This window comes from Salmo salar, chromosome ssa10 (genome assembly GCF_905237065.1).
Source record: "Salmo salar chromosome ssa10, Ssal_v3.1, whole genome shotgun sequence".
Classification (NCBI taxonomy): domain Eukaryota; kingdom Metazoa; phylum Chordata; class Actinopteri; order Salmoniformes; family Salmonidae; genus Salmo; species Salmo salar.
Genome location: NC_059451.1, coordinates 65,323,750 through 65,339,274, shown reverse-complemented (window position 1 = coordinate 65,339,274; position 15,525 = coordinate 65,323,750). Strand labels below are relative to the sequence as shown.

General features: G+C 42.1%; 1 protein-coding gene across 2 annotated transcripts in view; it reads left to right on the top strand.

The window, feature by feature from the left end:
• The window catches only part of cpt1ab (carnitine palmitoyltransferase 1Ab (liver)), an 82,799-nt gene extending 73,021 nt beyond the window's left edge, over window positions 1-9,778 (top strand). For both annotated transcript variants that reach the window (XM_014123865.2, XM_014123864.2), the window contains exons 11-19: window positions 1,102-1,290; window positions 2,819-2,924; window positions 3,075-3,191; window positions 3,357-3,521; window positions 4,746-4,877; window positions 6,592-6,744; window positions 7,030-7,143; window positions 7,474-7,566; window positions 7,810-9,778. In XM_014123865.2, coding sequence (XP_013979340.1) covers window positions 1,102-1,290; window positions 2,819-2,924; window positions 3,075-3,191; window positions 3,357-3,521; window positions 4,746-4,877; window positions 6,592-6,744; window positions 7,030-7,143; window positions 7,474-7,566; window positions 7,810-7,896 — 1,156 coding nt within the window. In that variant the 3' untranslated portion in view covers window positions 7,897-9,778. The remainder of the gene's footprint in view (window positions 1-1,101; window positions 1,291-2,818; window positions 2,925-3,074; window positions 3,192-3,356; window positions 3,522-4,745; window positions 4,878-6,591; window positions 6,745-7,029; window positions 7,144-7,473; window positions 7,567-7,809) is intronic.
• Window positions 9,779-15,525: the final 5,747 nt, after the last annotated feature.

The following is a 15,525-nucleotide window of genomic DNA, read 5'->3' as shown; positions in this document are numbered from 1 at the left end:
TTTATAATAATGTGCAAATATTGTACAATCCAGATGTGCAAAGCTCATAAAGAGTTACCCAGAAAGACTGACAACTGTAATCGCTGCCAAAGGTGATTCTAACATGTATTGACTCAGGGGGTTGAGTACTTTTTTAATCAAGATATATTGGTGTTTTATTTATTATATCTTTTTTTATTTTTTTATTTTTTACAAACATTCGAAATTTTCTTCCACTTTCACAATAGAGTATTTTGTGTAGATCATTGACGAACTCAGTTAACACAACAAAGTGGAAACGGTCAAGGGGTGTGAATCCTTTCTGAAGGCACTGTACATTATCTACACTGTATAATGTGCATTCGGAAAGTATTAAGATCCCTTGACTTTTTCCACATTTAGTTATGTTACAGTCTTATTCTTAAATGTATTAAAAAAAATCTTCAATCTGCACACAATACCCCATAATGACAAAGTGAAAACAGGTTTAATATGTGTTTTTCAACGATAGGTGGCGATAGTGCGAACACTGGTTGAGTTTTCTTTGACAGCAAAGGAACCGAGTACATGGCACCAACTGGAGAGCGGGACAAGCGGCTTGAAGTGGCATAGCTGCTCTACTAACTACGTTATCGGTCAAGCCCAATTGTTCTCGTATTTAATAAAACCCATGCCATCTGAGTGGAAGAGTTAAGGTTGGCCGATAGGTTTGCCAAAGACATCCGACCATTTAATCTTGTTGAGGGCCAAAATCTCGTATGGTGGATGTTATCAGTTGTATGTGTGCTGCAGACAACTGCCAAACGGAGCAGTTGCTTTGGCTACCATATACTGTATATATTATGGTATAAATGATGGCTACTCACGCAGAGCGGGGGACAGATAGACGAGCAGCTAATGGAGGACGTTATTTCTGATTCCTACTCGTAAAAATGAGCTTGGGATGGGCATGATTGTTATCAGGACGGGACAGGAAAGTTCCGGGTTTATAGAACTGTTGTGGTATCAGGACAGTATTGGAAGAAAATTGACAGGACAAGACGGGACAGGAATGTTCACTTCCGACTCAACCTCTAATGTCCACTCCACTACTCCTATTTGACCTCTAACCCTGCTCACCAGGACACCATGGGCCAAAGCACGTGAAACCTACTTCAGAAGTGGCAAGAACAAGCAGTCACTGGATGCCATTGAGAAGGCTGCCTTCTTCGTAACCCTCGACGACTCAGAACAGAAATACGAGACCGACAACCCGGTGAAATCATTAGACAGCTACGCCAAGTCCCTCCTCCACGGCAAATGCTACGACAGGTGAGTGGCTGAAACCAGTCAAAGGTTGTGATTGAGCCAGTTCCAACATATGACAGCCAAGGAGGGCAGCTCAGGCTATCAATCCACTGAGGAATTAGAACAATTCCCACTGGGCACAGACGTCAATTCAATATCTAGTAATTTAGTTGAAATGACGTTGAAACAACATTGATTCAACCAGTGTGTGCCCAGTGGGTTATGTCACATTGTGCTGTTTCTTCAGTACACCCTGGTCCAAAATCTGTTTGCGCGGTCTTGCCAACTCCTATGGTCATTTTCACGACAAACAATTAGCATAGGAGTTGGCAAGACAGCACAAACAGATCTGGGACTACCGTAAATTCCGGACTATAAGCCGCAACTTTTTTCCCAGGCTTTGAACCTCGCGGCTTAAACAATGACGCGGCTAATATATGGATTTTTTTGTTTTTTGTTTTTCCAAAAAAACACATTCTGTGACGTGCTCAGTTTTTTGGCGGCATGAAGCTTTCATTAGACCAATGAAATTGCCGAACGGGTTACGGTCAAACAACTTTTTTGTTTACTGTTTAGATTAAATCGAGCGCTCTCAAACTTCCCATCATTCTGATTACGGTAGTCATTTTGTCACCCTCATCATGGCAAAGACACGGAGAAATGCATATGATGCAGCTTTCAAGTTGAAGGCGATTGATCTGGCTGTTGGAAAAGGAAATAGAGCTGCTGCACGGGAGCTTGGTCTTAATGAGTCGATGATAAGATGTTGGAAACAGCAGCATGAGGAATTAACTCAGTGCAAAAAGACAACTAAAGCTTACTGCAAATTTTTTCTTTTTTGTTACAAGCCGTGTTTCGTTAAAACCTATTTATTTTTGTTACATGCCGTGTTTCGTTAAAGCCTATTTATTTTTGTTACAAGCCGTGTTTCGTTAAAGCCTATTTATTTTTGTTACAAGCCGTGTTTCGTTAAAGCCTGTGTAAAGTTCATTTGTTTCAATGTACCGGTAGGCACCTGCGGCTTATAGACATGTGCGGCTTATTTATGTTAAAAAAAAAAAAAAAAAATTAAATTCAGTGGGTGCGGCTTATATTCAGGTGCGCTTAATAGTCCGGAAATTACGGTAAGCTACTGTTTCTGTAGGCCAGTTACCATAATCTCACTGCAGTTGCTACATCCATTTTTAGACTTTTAAATTAATATTATATAGCCTCCTCCATTGAATATTGAACAATATAACTTATAGATGAGTCATGAGCTTAGTTCGGCTGTCATACCCTATTAAAACCCCAAATATACGCTTGTTTTACTCCTTAGTTTGTAAACAAACAATGTATAGCCTCAAAACATGGTTAAAACTATAATATTGATATCATGAATGGTCAGTCCCTGTATCCATAGCGCTGTCCATGAGTTTGAGAGTGGTTTCATTTCTCCAGTCCCATCACTCAGCGATCTAGTAAATCATTGGCGGGGTGTCTACTATTGTTATTGTTCGAACTGCAGAATGCCCCTTTAAGATACATTTTACATGGTGCTGTGTTTCTCCAGGTGGTTTGACAAGTCCTTTAACCTCATCGTCTTCAAGAATGGAACCATGGGCCTGAATGCCGAGCATGCCTGGGCCGACGCACCAATCATAGGCCATCTCTGGGAGGTATGTCCCATACAACAACCAATCAGCTTATTTGTGAATTGAGCATTCGGTGGTCTGTCCTTTTAATATATTGTGGAAGATTTTCAATCCAAAGAGTTGAGCTCTGTCATTGTATTGTCAATTATGTTGTCTCTCACCTCTGTCTCTCAGCAAGTCTTGTGCATGGACCCTCTGGAGCTGGGCTACACTGAGGAGGGCCACTGTAACGGGGAGCCCCACCCCAACCTGCCCGGACCCCAGAGGCTGCAGTGGGACATCCCTGCAGAGGTTCTATTTCACTTTCGTCAGAACTGCTAACACTACTATTGGCTATGTCAGGGGCTTGCAACTACATTAAGCCTTAGGCCACATCTAATTGGCTTGTGGGGATGGATTTGGGCCGGGGGCCACCAGTTGACAGACTTGTGTTCTATGTTATCTTGTGATCCTCAGTGCCAGAGTTCAATCCAGAGCTCTCTGAAGTTGGCCCAGGCACTGGCAGATGATGTGGACTCGCACATCTACCCCTTTAAGGACTTTGGCAAGGGTCTGATCAAGAAGTGCCGCACAAGCCCGGATGCGTTCATCCAGATTGCCCTGCAGCTCGCACACTTCAGGGTGAAGAGACTTCAAAATATATTTTATGATTATTCTGGGTTCGACCTTCACGCAAATAGTCAGACAAGCAGAATATAGATTTAACTTGTCAAAGTGAACAAGTAAAAAAAAAAAGACAAATATCATCCGGATACGATGTGACGTGTTGCGCACTGTAAACTCCAATGTTTCCCTTGTATTTATTTAGCAGCGCCACTCCGCCACACCCAAAAAATATTGAACATAATCCAAAAAAATCTGTCAACATGCACTTTGAAGATGCTAGAACTGTCCACATTTACTTTTCCTCTACAACAGCTTTCCATTGCTATTACATTTATTTCTCAACTCTTAAAAATGAATGTTTTATTAAATGTAAGCGCTGCTCTATTCACCGTGAGTGCATAGGGGCCAAATGTAACACGGGTCAGTTGTAACAGGTAGTAGGCCTACATTATAGTCACTGTGTTTTTTGGGGGATAGTAAAGTCATCAATATGTTGCTAACTTGTAACAAGACAATTTTTAGAGTTCGGGACCTAGCTAATGATTAGCCCAATGGGGGTATGCACATTGGCAACCCCATGCTTCAGCCTCAGTTGGACTACAGATGTTATCAAATAGATTTATAACTAACCCAAGATAGTTCATCTGTTTCGGGGCAGAACAAGCAAGGAGGTGGGCAAAGCGAGATCTTATTGGTGTGTGTTTGCATATTTCCATTAGGGAATGCCTCGTCTGTGAAGTGCGCGTGTGCACAAACTAAATTCGGCCTTGCACTCCTTCTAAACAACAAAACATTTTCAAACATTTTAAAATGTCAAGTCTACAAAACGTGGTGTACTGTGTTCATAACAGATTGTATTTGTGTGAACAGAAAAATGTATTGAGATCAGATGTTTCATCAATGAGAAAATTAGCAGCTTAGATGGCGTCAGCATAATTTTATTTTCATTCATTTTGCAGTAGAATGTCCATGTTCTATACAGTTATTTCGTAATGTAACATGCATTCAAAACGCAGAGCTTTTGAGCGGTTATTCAAAAGACATTCATTGTACTTTACAGCTTAGACCAGAGGCTAGAACCAACGATAACAGTTGTTATTGTTCTCCACTGTTTTTGTAGTTATTGTTGCACTTTAAACTGTCAGGGAAACTGCCCCTAGGAGTACAAGGCAAAAATTAAGCCATGATGTGTAACAGCTGACGGCATGTTTATTATTACATACTGTATGTTCTCTGCAGGATAAGGGAAAGTTCTGTCTAACGTACGAGGCATCGATGACACGGTTGTTCAGAGAGGGCCGTACGGAGACGGTGCGCTCCTGCACCATGGAGACCTGCGCCTTCGTCCGCTCCATGATCAGAGACGAGACGGTAAGGGTCAGGGTTCACATCGACCCCTCACCTCACCACATCCGCCGATGTTGCACTTCCGCATCTGCGGTGAAAGGTGACGGAGCTAGAGCGGTGTTAGTCAAACCATGAGACATTCCGAAAATCAGTCTTCTCACAAAATCATCTGTAGCGTTCAAACGGTTTGGCCTACAAACTATTATGAAAGATGGGACTCACGAACACGATGGTGTTCTCCGTTTTGCGCTACGACCCCCACAAGCATATTGAGACACGTCTGAAGTTGGTACAACCGATCTGCCAACTTCCTTCTGTACAGCAATGTCCAAACAGGTTGGGCTACATACTAATATGACTCATCTGTGCAAAGGTGAGACTCTCACGTACATGCCAGTTATTTTGCTCTAAGACACCCACAGGCCTCACAAGACTTGTCTGAAAGTCCATTGGTACCAGTTGAAAAAATGTATGGAAGTATTAAAGGAGACTGTTTAGTGCCAGAAATAAGGGGTTAAATATACAGTACTGAACAAAAATATAAACGCAACATGCAACAATTTCAAAGATTTGACTGAGTTACAGTTCATAAAAGGAAATCAGTCAATTGAAATTAATTCATTAGGCCCTAATCTATGGATTTCACATGACTGGGCAGGGGCGCAGGCAATGAGAGTGAGTTTTTCCCCACAAAAGGGCTTTATTACAGACAGAAATACTCCACAGCACCCCCCTCCTCTCCTCAGACAATCCCACAGGTGAAGAAGCCGGATATGTTGAGGTCCTGAGCTGGCGTGGTTACACGTGGTTTGCAGTTGTGAGGCCGGTTGGACATACTGCCAAATTCTCTAAAACAACGGAGGCAGCTTATGGTAGAGAAATGAACATTCTATTATCTAGCAATAGCTCTGGTGGACATTCCTGCAGTTAGCATGCCAATTGCACACTCCCTCAAAACCTGAGACATCTGTGGCATTGTGCTGTGTGACAAAACTGCACATTTTAGAGTGACCTTGTATTGTCCCCAGCACAAGGTGCACCTGTGTTATGATCATTCTGTTTAATCAGCTTCTTGATATGCCTCACCTGTCAGGTGGATGGATTATCTTGGCAAAGGAGAAAGGCTCACTAACAGGGATGTTAAACATTTGTGAATAACATTTGAGAGAAATAAGCTTTTTGTTTGTATGGAACATTTCTGGGATCTTTTATTTCAACTCATGAACCATGGGACCAACACTTTACATTTTGCGTTTATATTTTTGTTCAGTATACAGTACATGTAAAAAAAATATATATATTATATATCGCTCTGATATAGGACAGACACTTCAGAACAAACTTATTTTTGTTGTTCAATGTAGTGAATCTGTTATTCAATGCGTTTGTATGGGCTAATAGCATTAAGGCCCACCCAAAAAATTTGAATCATTTTTTATATATTTTTTTGATACCTCAAGGGGTCTTAAAATAAAAAATCTAATTACTAAAGGATCCATGGTATGACCTTCTTAAAACAATTCCATGTACAGTTGCTTAGTAGAACCCCCCTCCCCCTGCTTTATAGGGCTTAGACTCTTATGGGTTAATTTAATCAAAAATAACAAGGTTAAACAAAGAGAAACAGAAGCCAATGCCCAACATTTTGGCTAGATTGTCAAGATGCCTTTGTACCTCCTTCTTTCCCTTCATCCTTATGGTTCTACCTCACCTCATCTCTCGCTCTCTCTTTCCCCAGAGAGAGGAGCGTATGAGACTACTGAAGGAGGCATCAGAGAAGCATCAGAACATGTATCGTGAGGCCATGATAGGGAAGGGCATCGACCGTCACCTCTTCTGCCTTTACGTCATCTCCAAGTACCTGGGAGTGGACTCTCCCTTCCTCCATGAGGTGAGTGATGGTTGCTACGGACACACACACACACACACACACACACACACACACACACACACACACACAAAAGATGAGCCCGTCTCTGTCAATGTCTTGTCTTGACTTTATTAAACTCATAGGGCCGGTTTCCCGGACACAGATTAAGCCTAGTCCTGGACTAAAAATAAATATACATGGAGATTCTCCATTGAGCTTGGTTTTCAGTTCAGGAAAACAAGGTAATGATACAAATGTGTAATTTGGTTGAACTACCTTTAAACTGTCTGTTTCTGTGTACTGCAGGTTCTGTCAGAACCCTGGAGGCTGTCCACCAGTCAGACTCCAATGCAGCAGGTGGAACTTTTTGACCTGGGCAAACACCCTCATTATGTCACCTCCGGAGGAGGCTTCGGCCCGGTGAGTATTCTTTTCTCTCACTGCTGAATCCTTCTAAATGTCGTCCATGTTCAGCAAATAGCTCAGTCTTTCGCCAAGCAGTGACCCAGCATTTGGGAGAAAAGATTGTGATCTGAACTGGTGGTTTGTGATGAAGTTATCAATTTATCTGGGCCCATTTAGGGAATGTTAAAGAGGATGATCTCTTACCTGGTGTGTGTTCATTAGAACACTCAAAATAAAATGTTTAAAAACATTTTGCAACTAAAATGAACATTTCCTATTGGACAAGTCTAGGTAGTTTGGTGCCTAATTAAAGAGACAGAGCTTATCTACGATTGTCTCCTCCAGGTGGCTGATGACGGTTACGGAGTGTCCTACATCATTGTTGGAGAGGACCTCATCAACTTCCACATCTCCAGCAAACACTCTAGTCCAGAGACCGTATGTTTACATGTGTTACAATTCCATTTAGATATGCTATTTGCCATGTCTACAATTTTGGTTTTACAGTGCGCTCTCTCTCTCTCTCTCTCTCTCTCTCTCACACATTTCTCTCCTACCCTGCCTCTTTTTATCCCTCCTAAATATCATTCTCTCTCTCTCTCTCTCTCTCTCTCTCTCTCTCTCTCTCTCTCTCTCTCTCTCTCTCTCTCTCTCTCTCTCTCTCTCTCTCTCTCTCTCTAGGACTCCCACCGCTTCATGGGTAACATTAAACAGGCCATGCTGGACCTTAAGGGTCTGTTTGACCTCAACAAGAAAGACATCAAGTGATTTTTATCTCCTAATTTGAAGAAAATAAAACAAACAATTTAAATATTTGTTAACAAAAAGGCATGCTCTTCCCGAAGCTTTTACATTGAAATTGTTGCATTTTTATTTCTAAGTTAATTATACATTTTCATAACATTAATTAAGTGTGGAAAATATACATTTTAAATAATGGATATTTATGTCACATTTCGCTTTGTTGCTTTTTTGTTTTATTCTTGTGATGGGGTAGTTTTAACTGCATTTAGCACAAAGATCAAAAATGGCAGTTTCTCTGCCGGACTGTATGCACCAGTGCCTTGGTGACCCACTAATGTAGAGAGGCAATGAGAGAGGACAGTGAGTGGGAGTACTTTCAAGTTGTCCCTAGACACTGATCTAAATTCAGTTTTGCATTTTGTTCCTCTAATGATGAAGGTAATATTTGAGTAGAGTAAACTGATCCTAGATCTATCTTGTGTTATTTATCATGTGTACTGCCAGTTTTATCTTATTTTAGCTGCTATGTTTTTATAACTAGTGATAAAGTAGTTTATTTTGTTGTGTTGTCATTTTCATACTCAGGTTTTTTAACTTGGCCTAGTTTTAGGGTTCAGTTTGCCAAAGCATTACAGGTTTGGCGTGTACAGTAAGGTTTTGGGATGCACTACTACTGCAGAATTCCAAATGGAACTCTAGCCTCTAACTTCTATCTTCTGTAGATCTGAAAATATTTAAGTCTATGGTGAAAATTCCACTTAGCCTCTCCAAGGGCTAGATGGAGTAACTACCATAATGATTCTCTAGGGGTAAAAAAAGCAATTTAGAATACAGAATATAACGCCACACAGCAGATAGTCGTTCGAAGTAAACATGGATATTTGTGTTTTAGTAGAAGGAAGATATGGTATCGTTTGGGAGTAATCTCGCCTGGGCCAAGTTCAGCATGGCATGATGTTGTGGAACGTAGAACAAAAAGAAAGAGGAATCACTTCAAATCATGACATTCCTAAATGTTTGCCTACTGAACGTGGCCCTGCGTTGCATGTTAAATATTGAATCCTCTCCTTGCAGCTGTTGATGGGTTAGGGGCGGTCACTGCACTTTTTGTTTGGCAGCGCTCTACAGGACTGGCCCTTCAGATCACACTAGCCTAACTGCCTTTGTAGCCTTTAGCCATGGTTGTTTTCATTAGGGCACACCGTAGCATAACATTTTGCAACAGAAAGTGAAAACAGGCATTTCTTGTTGGACTGTTTTTTTCTTCAGTTTTGTGTATAATGAACACGACCCAGGTCTCAGACCACAGACGATCTGACTATATCTGCTTATAAAGGGACTTTTCATCTAGGGGTGAACTGTCATGATGTATATCATAATAATGTCGACCGACTGTGTTGTAGTTCCATTTGTTGTAGATAATTTTTTCAAGTGAAGAGATTGGTCGACTCGTATTTCACCAACATGAATACAGTGTCTCAAGAGACTTGCAGTGTGTTGAATGTAAAGATTTTTGGACAATACTGGGGCAGTACACAGATGCAAAATACATAGGACTTGACAATGATGTATAGGACTATACTACATAGGAAAGACTTTAAAAAATGTAGTAGGCTAACTTGTAACCAAGATAAATTCTTTGCTCATTTAGGAAGTGAAAAGGACATTTTATTTTATGATTAAAAAAACAACATTTTTGACATGACTTTGTTATTCCTGACTTTGTTATTGCATACGTGGAAAACAATCTATTGTAGTTGTAATACAACTTCTCAATGTAGACCCGTTTACACTTCTGCCTGGTTTTGATGAAGAAGCTAGCTAATTTAAAGATACGTGTAAAAAGACAAGCAGCTGAAATACCAAAACTTTTTAACCCAATAAAAGCGAATGTCAACCAACTGAACTCTGACTCTTTGAATGTGAAGTTACATTTTTACATTGTACAGTCTATTGTGGGCTCGTTGCAGTTTTACTTACTCAAAAGTGTTCCCAGGGCTTTTTTCAACATACAGTGCATTCAGAAAGTATTCAGACCCCTTTACTTTTTACACATTTTGTTACGTTACAGCCTTATTCTAAAATTGATTAAATTAAAACATTTCCTCATCAATCTACACACAATAGCCCATAATGACAAAGCAAAAACAGTTTTAGACATTTTTGCAAATTTATGAAAAATGTAAAACAATTACCTTATTTAACTAAGTATTCAGACCCTTTGCTATGAGACTCCAAATTGAGCTCAGGTGCATCCTGTTTTCATTGATCATCCTTAAGTTGTTTCTACAACTTGATTGCAGTCCACCTGTGGTAAATTCAATTGATTGGACATGATTTGGAAAGGCACACACCTGTCTATATAATGTCACACAGTTGACAGTGCATGTCAGAGCAAAAGCCAAGCCATGAGGTCGAAATAATTGTCCGTAGAGCTCAGAGACAGGACTAAATTGAGGCACAGATCTGGAGAAAGGTACCAAAATTGTCTGCAGCATTGAAGGTCCCCAAGAACACAGTGGCCTCCATCATTCTTAAATGGAAGAAGTTTGGAACCACCAAGACTCTTCCTAGAGCTGGCTGCCCAGCCAAACTGAGCAATCAGGGCCTTGGTCAGGGAGGTGAAAAAGAACACGATGGTCACTCTGACAGAGCTATTGAGTTCCTCTGTGGAGATGGGAGAACCTTCCAGAAGAACATCCATCGCTGCAGCACCACCAATCATACCGTTATGGTAGAGTGGCCAGGGAAGCCACTCCTCAGTAAAAGGCACATGACAGCCCACTTGGAGTTTGCCGAAAGGAACCTAAAGGACTCAGACCATGAGAAACAAGATTCTCTGGTCTAATGAAACGAAGATTGAACTATTTGGCCTGAATGCCAAGCGTCACGTCTGGAGGAAACCTGCTTCCATCCCTACGGTGAAGCAAGGTGGTAGCATCATGCTGTCGGGATGTTTTTCAGCGGCAGGGACTGGGAGACTAGTCAGGTTTCGATGGAAAGCTGAACGGAGCAAAGTATAGAGAGATCCTTGATGAAAACTTGCTCCAGAGCTAGGGCGAAGGTTCACCTTCCAATAGGACAATGACCGTAAGCACACAGCCAAGACAACGCAGGAGTGGCTTTGGGACAAGTCTCTGAATGTCCTGGAGTGTCCCAGCCAGAGCCCGGCTTGGACCCGATCGAACATCTCTGGAGAGACCTGAAAATAGCTATGCAGCAATGCTCCCCATCCAACCTGACAGAGATTAAGAGACTCTGCAGAGAGGAATGGGAGTAACTCCCCAAATACAGGTGTGCCAAGCTTGTAGCGTCATACTCAAGAAGACTCAAGGCTGTAATTGCTGCCAAAGGTGCTTCAACAAAGTACTGAGTAAAGGGTCTGAATACTGATCTGAATTTTTTTATTTTTTTATTTCACCTTTATTTAACCAGGTAGGCTAGTTGAGACAAGTTCTCATTTACAACTGCGACCTGGCCAAGATAAAGCAAAGCAGTTCTACATATACAACAACACATGGAATAAACAAACATACAGTCAATAATACAGTAGAAAACGTCTACATACAGTGTGTGCAAATGAGGTAGGATAAGGGAGGTAAGGCAATAAATAGGGCATGGTGGCAAAATAATTACAATATAGCAATTCAACACTGGAATGGTAGATGTGCAGAAGATAAATGTGCAAGTAGTGATACTGGGGTGCAAAGGAGCACGATAAATAAATACAGTATGGGGATGAGGTAGTTGGATGGGCTATTTACAGATGGGCTATGTACATGTGCAGTGATCTGTGAGCTGCTCTGACAGCTGGTGCTTAAAGCTAGTGAGGGAGATATGAGTCTCCAGCCTCAGTGTTTTTTGCAGTTCATTCCAGTCATTGGCAGCAGAGAACTGGAAGGAAAGGCGGCCATAGGAAGAATTGGCTTTGGGGGTGACCAGTGAGATATACCTGCTGGAGCGCGTGCTACGAGTGGGTGCTGCTATGGTGACCAGCGAGCTGAGATAAGGCGGGGCTTTACCTAGCAGAGACTTGTAGATGACCTGGAGCCAGTGGGTTTGACGACGAGTATGAAGCGAGGGCCAGCCAACGTGAGAGTAAACGTCGCAGTGGTGGGTAGTATATGGGGCTTTGGTGACAAAACGGATGTCACTGTGATAGACTGCATCCAATTTGTTGAGTAGACTGTTGGAGGCTATTTTATAAATGACATCGCCGAAGTCGAGGATCGGTAGAATGGTCAGTTTTACGGGGGTATGTTTGGCAGCATGAGTAAAGGATGCTTGGTAGCGAAATAGGAAGCCGATTCTAGATTTAATTTTGGATTGGAGATGTTTAATGTGAGTCTGGAAGGAGAGTTTACAGTCTAACCAGACACCTAGGTATTTGTAGTTGTCCACATATTCTAAGTCAGAACCGTCCAGAGTAGTGATGCTGGACGGGCGGGCAGGTGCGGGCAGCGATCGGTTGAAGAGCATGCATTTAGTTTTGTATGGCATTGAAGTGTTGTATGGCATTGAAGCTCATCTGGAGGTTAGTTAAAACAGTTCCCAAAGAAGGGCCAGAAGTATACAGAATGGTGTTGTCTGCGTAGAGGTGGATCAGAGAATCACCAGCAGCGAGAGCGACATCATTGATGTATACAGAGACGAGAGTCGGCCTGAGAATTGAACCCTGTGTCACCCCCATAGAGACTGCCAGAGGTCCGGACAACAGGCCCAATAGATATCCTTTTTTCCCTTTCCTCACTCAATTCGAGCTCTGGTTTTAACCAAACGCACCAAGCCGTTCCTAGACACGGAGGTATTTAATCAGTGCATGCGACAGTATTGGAGTATTTGGCTACACTGACATCTATGGATAGCATAATTGTGTCTGTCAAACAGGTAAGCTTACCACATATTTTTTGGGAATAGGGAGAAATAGGGTCCAATTATATATGTAATTGTATGATTGTGCCCATAAAAAATGTTGGTGCACGGGTACACATACAGGAGGTCCCTTACCAGCAGAAGGGAATTGAACTTTAACCCCTGCATCGGAGAGTTAGAATGTTGCTATCACTATGCAGCCAGCTGCCTGTACTGAAGTAGGAAAGTTTCTTACTAATAATATGACACTTGTTATCACACATGGCACGACCCCACAACTGTTACAATAAAATAACACTTTTATATAACATATTTAACATATATTTGAATATTCCTGTAGAACTGTAAAAAAGAGTGAGATCATTTGAGCTTTAGAAACAAGTGCTTTTATAAATGGATGGCAGGCCTCGTTTCACTGGAGCAGTGTAAAATAAGCTTTATGTCAATGACCCAGCCTTAACGAATTACGTTTATTTACATATCGAATTTGATTGACCAACATCAGTTTCAGCATTTATTTATTTTGTGTCCGCCTAAAGTGGCCTCTTTCCTCTTCTTTGGTGCTGCATTTCAGTCAGCGATGTTTTCTCTCGTTAGCTGTCCATGGTCCTGAAAGCAAATCATCTGAGAGAGACAGAGAGAGATAGAGGGGAGAGAGAGAGAGAGAGAAAATAGAGTGAGAGAGCGAGATTAGGATGTAGTCTGTTTAAATCTAAAGAAATACAAAGTAAACAGGTGATAGATAATTGAGAAATCTTACAAATGAATGCGAGTGTATGATCAACTCTTACCTTTTATTCAGACAAGTTGACTCGCCTGGCCTTCCTGGCAGCAAAAGCATGCACTGCTTCTTGGAGGTTGATTTTGTAAGCCAACTTGTGCTCAATTGATATGGTGGAGAGTCCATTGAGTCTCTCTTGACTCATAGTAGAGCGCAGGTAGTTTTTGATGAGTTTGAGCGTGAAAAATGTGCGCTCTCCACTTGCCACTGTCACCGGGAGTGTGAGAAGAACTCTCAGGGCAACAAAGAGATACAAGGAAGCCATTTGGTGTCTGGAAATGTACTCCAGTGTGTCAAGTGGTTTTGCCTCTGTCTAGTTTCCTGCTCAAGACTTTGAGCTCATTACACAGATCTTTTGCGTCAATGTCCCTGTAATCCCCGTACGTTAGGGCCCTCTCCAGTGTTGCGCAGTCCCTGGTAAGTGCTGCAGTGTCCATGTCCTTGATGGTGGGGATGTTGTACAGGATGATGAAAACACTGTGGTGCTCTTCAAGCTGCGTAAAGCGCTTGTTGATGGACTGGATAGCAGAATCAAGAATCTGATTAAAGAAATGTATTTTGAATTTCTGCTGAGGTAAGTCACAGGCTCATCCTCTCTCTAGTAGCCAAACAGACTCCTTATCTTCCTGGGACAGACTGTGGGATGCACTGGGAAACAGGGCTCAATACCCATCTCCTCTGCCAACTCTTTTGCGCTTGCTAATGCGCCAGCGAAAGCTGTATCGGAGCAGTAGTCTTGGAAGAATACCCTAGTTGAGTTCAATTGAGCCACTACTGGTGAAAGGTTAAAACTCACCACCTGCAAACTCTTAATGGTCTAGGATTAAATCCATGTCTCACATCCCTTTGTCTCCTGTTTCCTGTTGCAAGTTGCAACCCACTACAAGAATGACCACGGGGTGTCCTGATTTGTGGATCATCCTGACAGTCCCCCTCTTGTGGCTTAACCTGGTAGAATTTCTGCAAGTTGTAGACCACCATAAAAATGGCCATGGGAGGTCCTGGTTGTGGATTGTCGTTCTGGACCCGTAGTCCGGTTGGCCAGGCTGGTTGATCTAGGCAGTAACTTAGACAAACGTTAATAACGCACAACAACTACGCAATTGAGCTCTGGGCCCTGGGTCTGAACCCCATCCTGTGTAACTGGGTCCTGGACTTCCTGACAGGCCACCACAGGTGGTGGAGGTAGGAAACAACACCTCCACTACGCTAATCCTCAACACTGGGGCCCCACAAGGGTGCGTGCTCAGCCCTCTCCTGTACTCCCTGTTCACCCATGGCTGCGTGTCCACGCACGCCTCCAACTCAATCATCAAGTTTGCAGACGACACAACAGTAGTAGGCCTGATTACTAACAATGACGAGACGGCCTACAGTGAGGTGAAAGCCCTGGCGGAGTGGTGCCAGGAAAATAACGTCAAAAAAACGAAGGAACTAATCGTGGACTTCAGGAGACAGCAGAGGGAGCACGCCCCCATCTACATCGACGGGGCCCGCAGTGGAGATGGTGAAAGCTTGAAGTTCCTCGGCATACACATCACTGACACTCTGAAATGGTCCAGGCCATCAGACTGTTGAACAGGTATCACTAGGCGGCCACCGCCCAGTACTCTGCCCGGCACCTTAGACACAGTCACTAGCCAGCTACCGTCCGGTATACTGTACCTTATAGACTGCTCCATTTAGTGTATATAGAGACATTGAACACTGGTAACTTTAACAATATTAACATACTGTTTGAGCCACTTCATAAGTATACTGTAGTCTAGTCATGGCTCATCTTATATACAGTACTGCTGTACACACCTTTTCTATGAATATATTGTCCATACTGCCTATACACACCATTTATATATATATATATATATATATATATATATATATATATATATATATATATATATATATATATATATATATATATTATATCCCAGACTCTGACATTGCTCATTCTGATATTGGTTGTTCTGATATATTTTATATTTTTGGAATTATGTGTG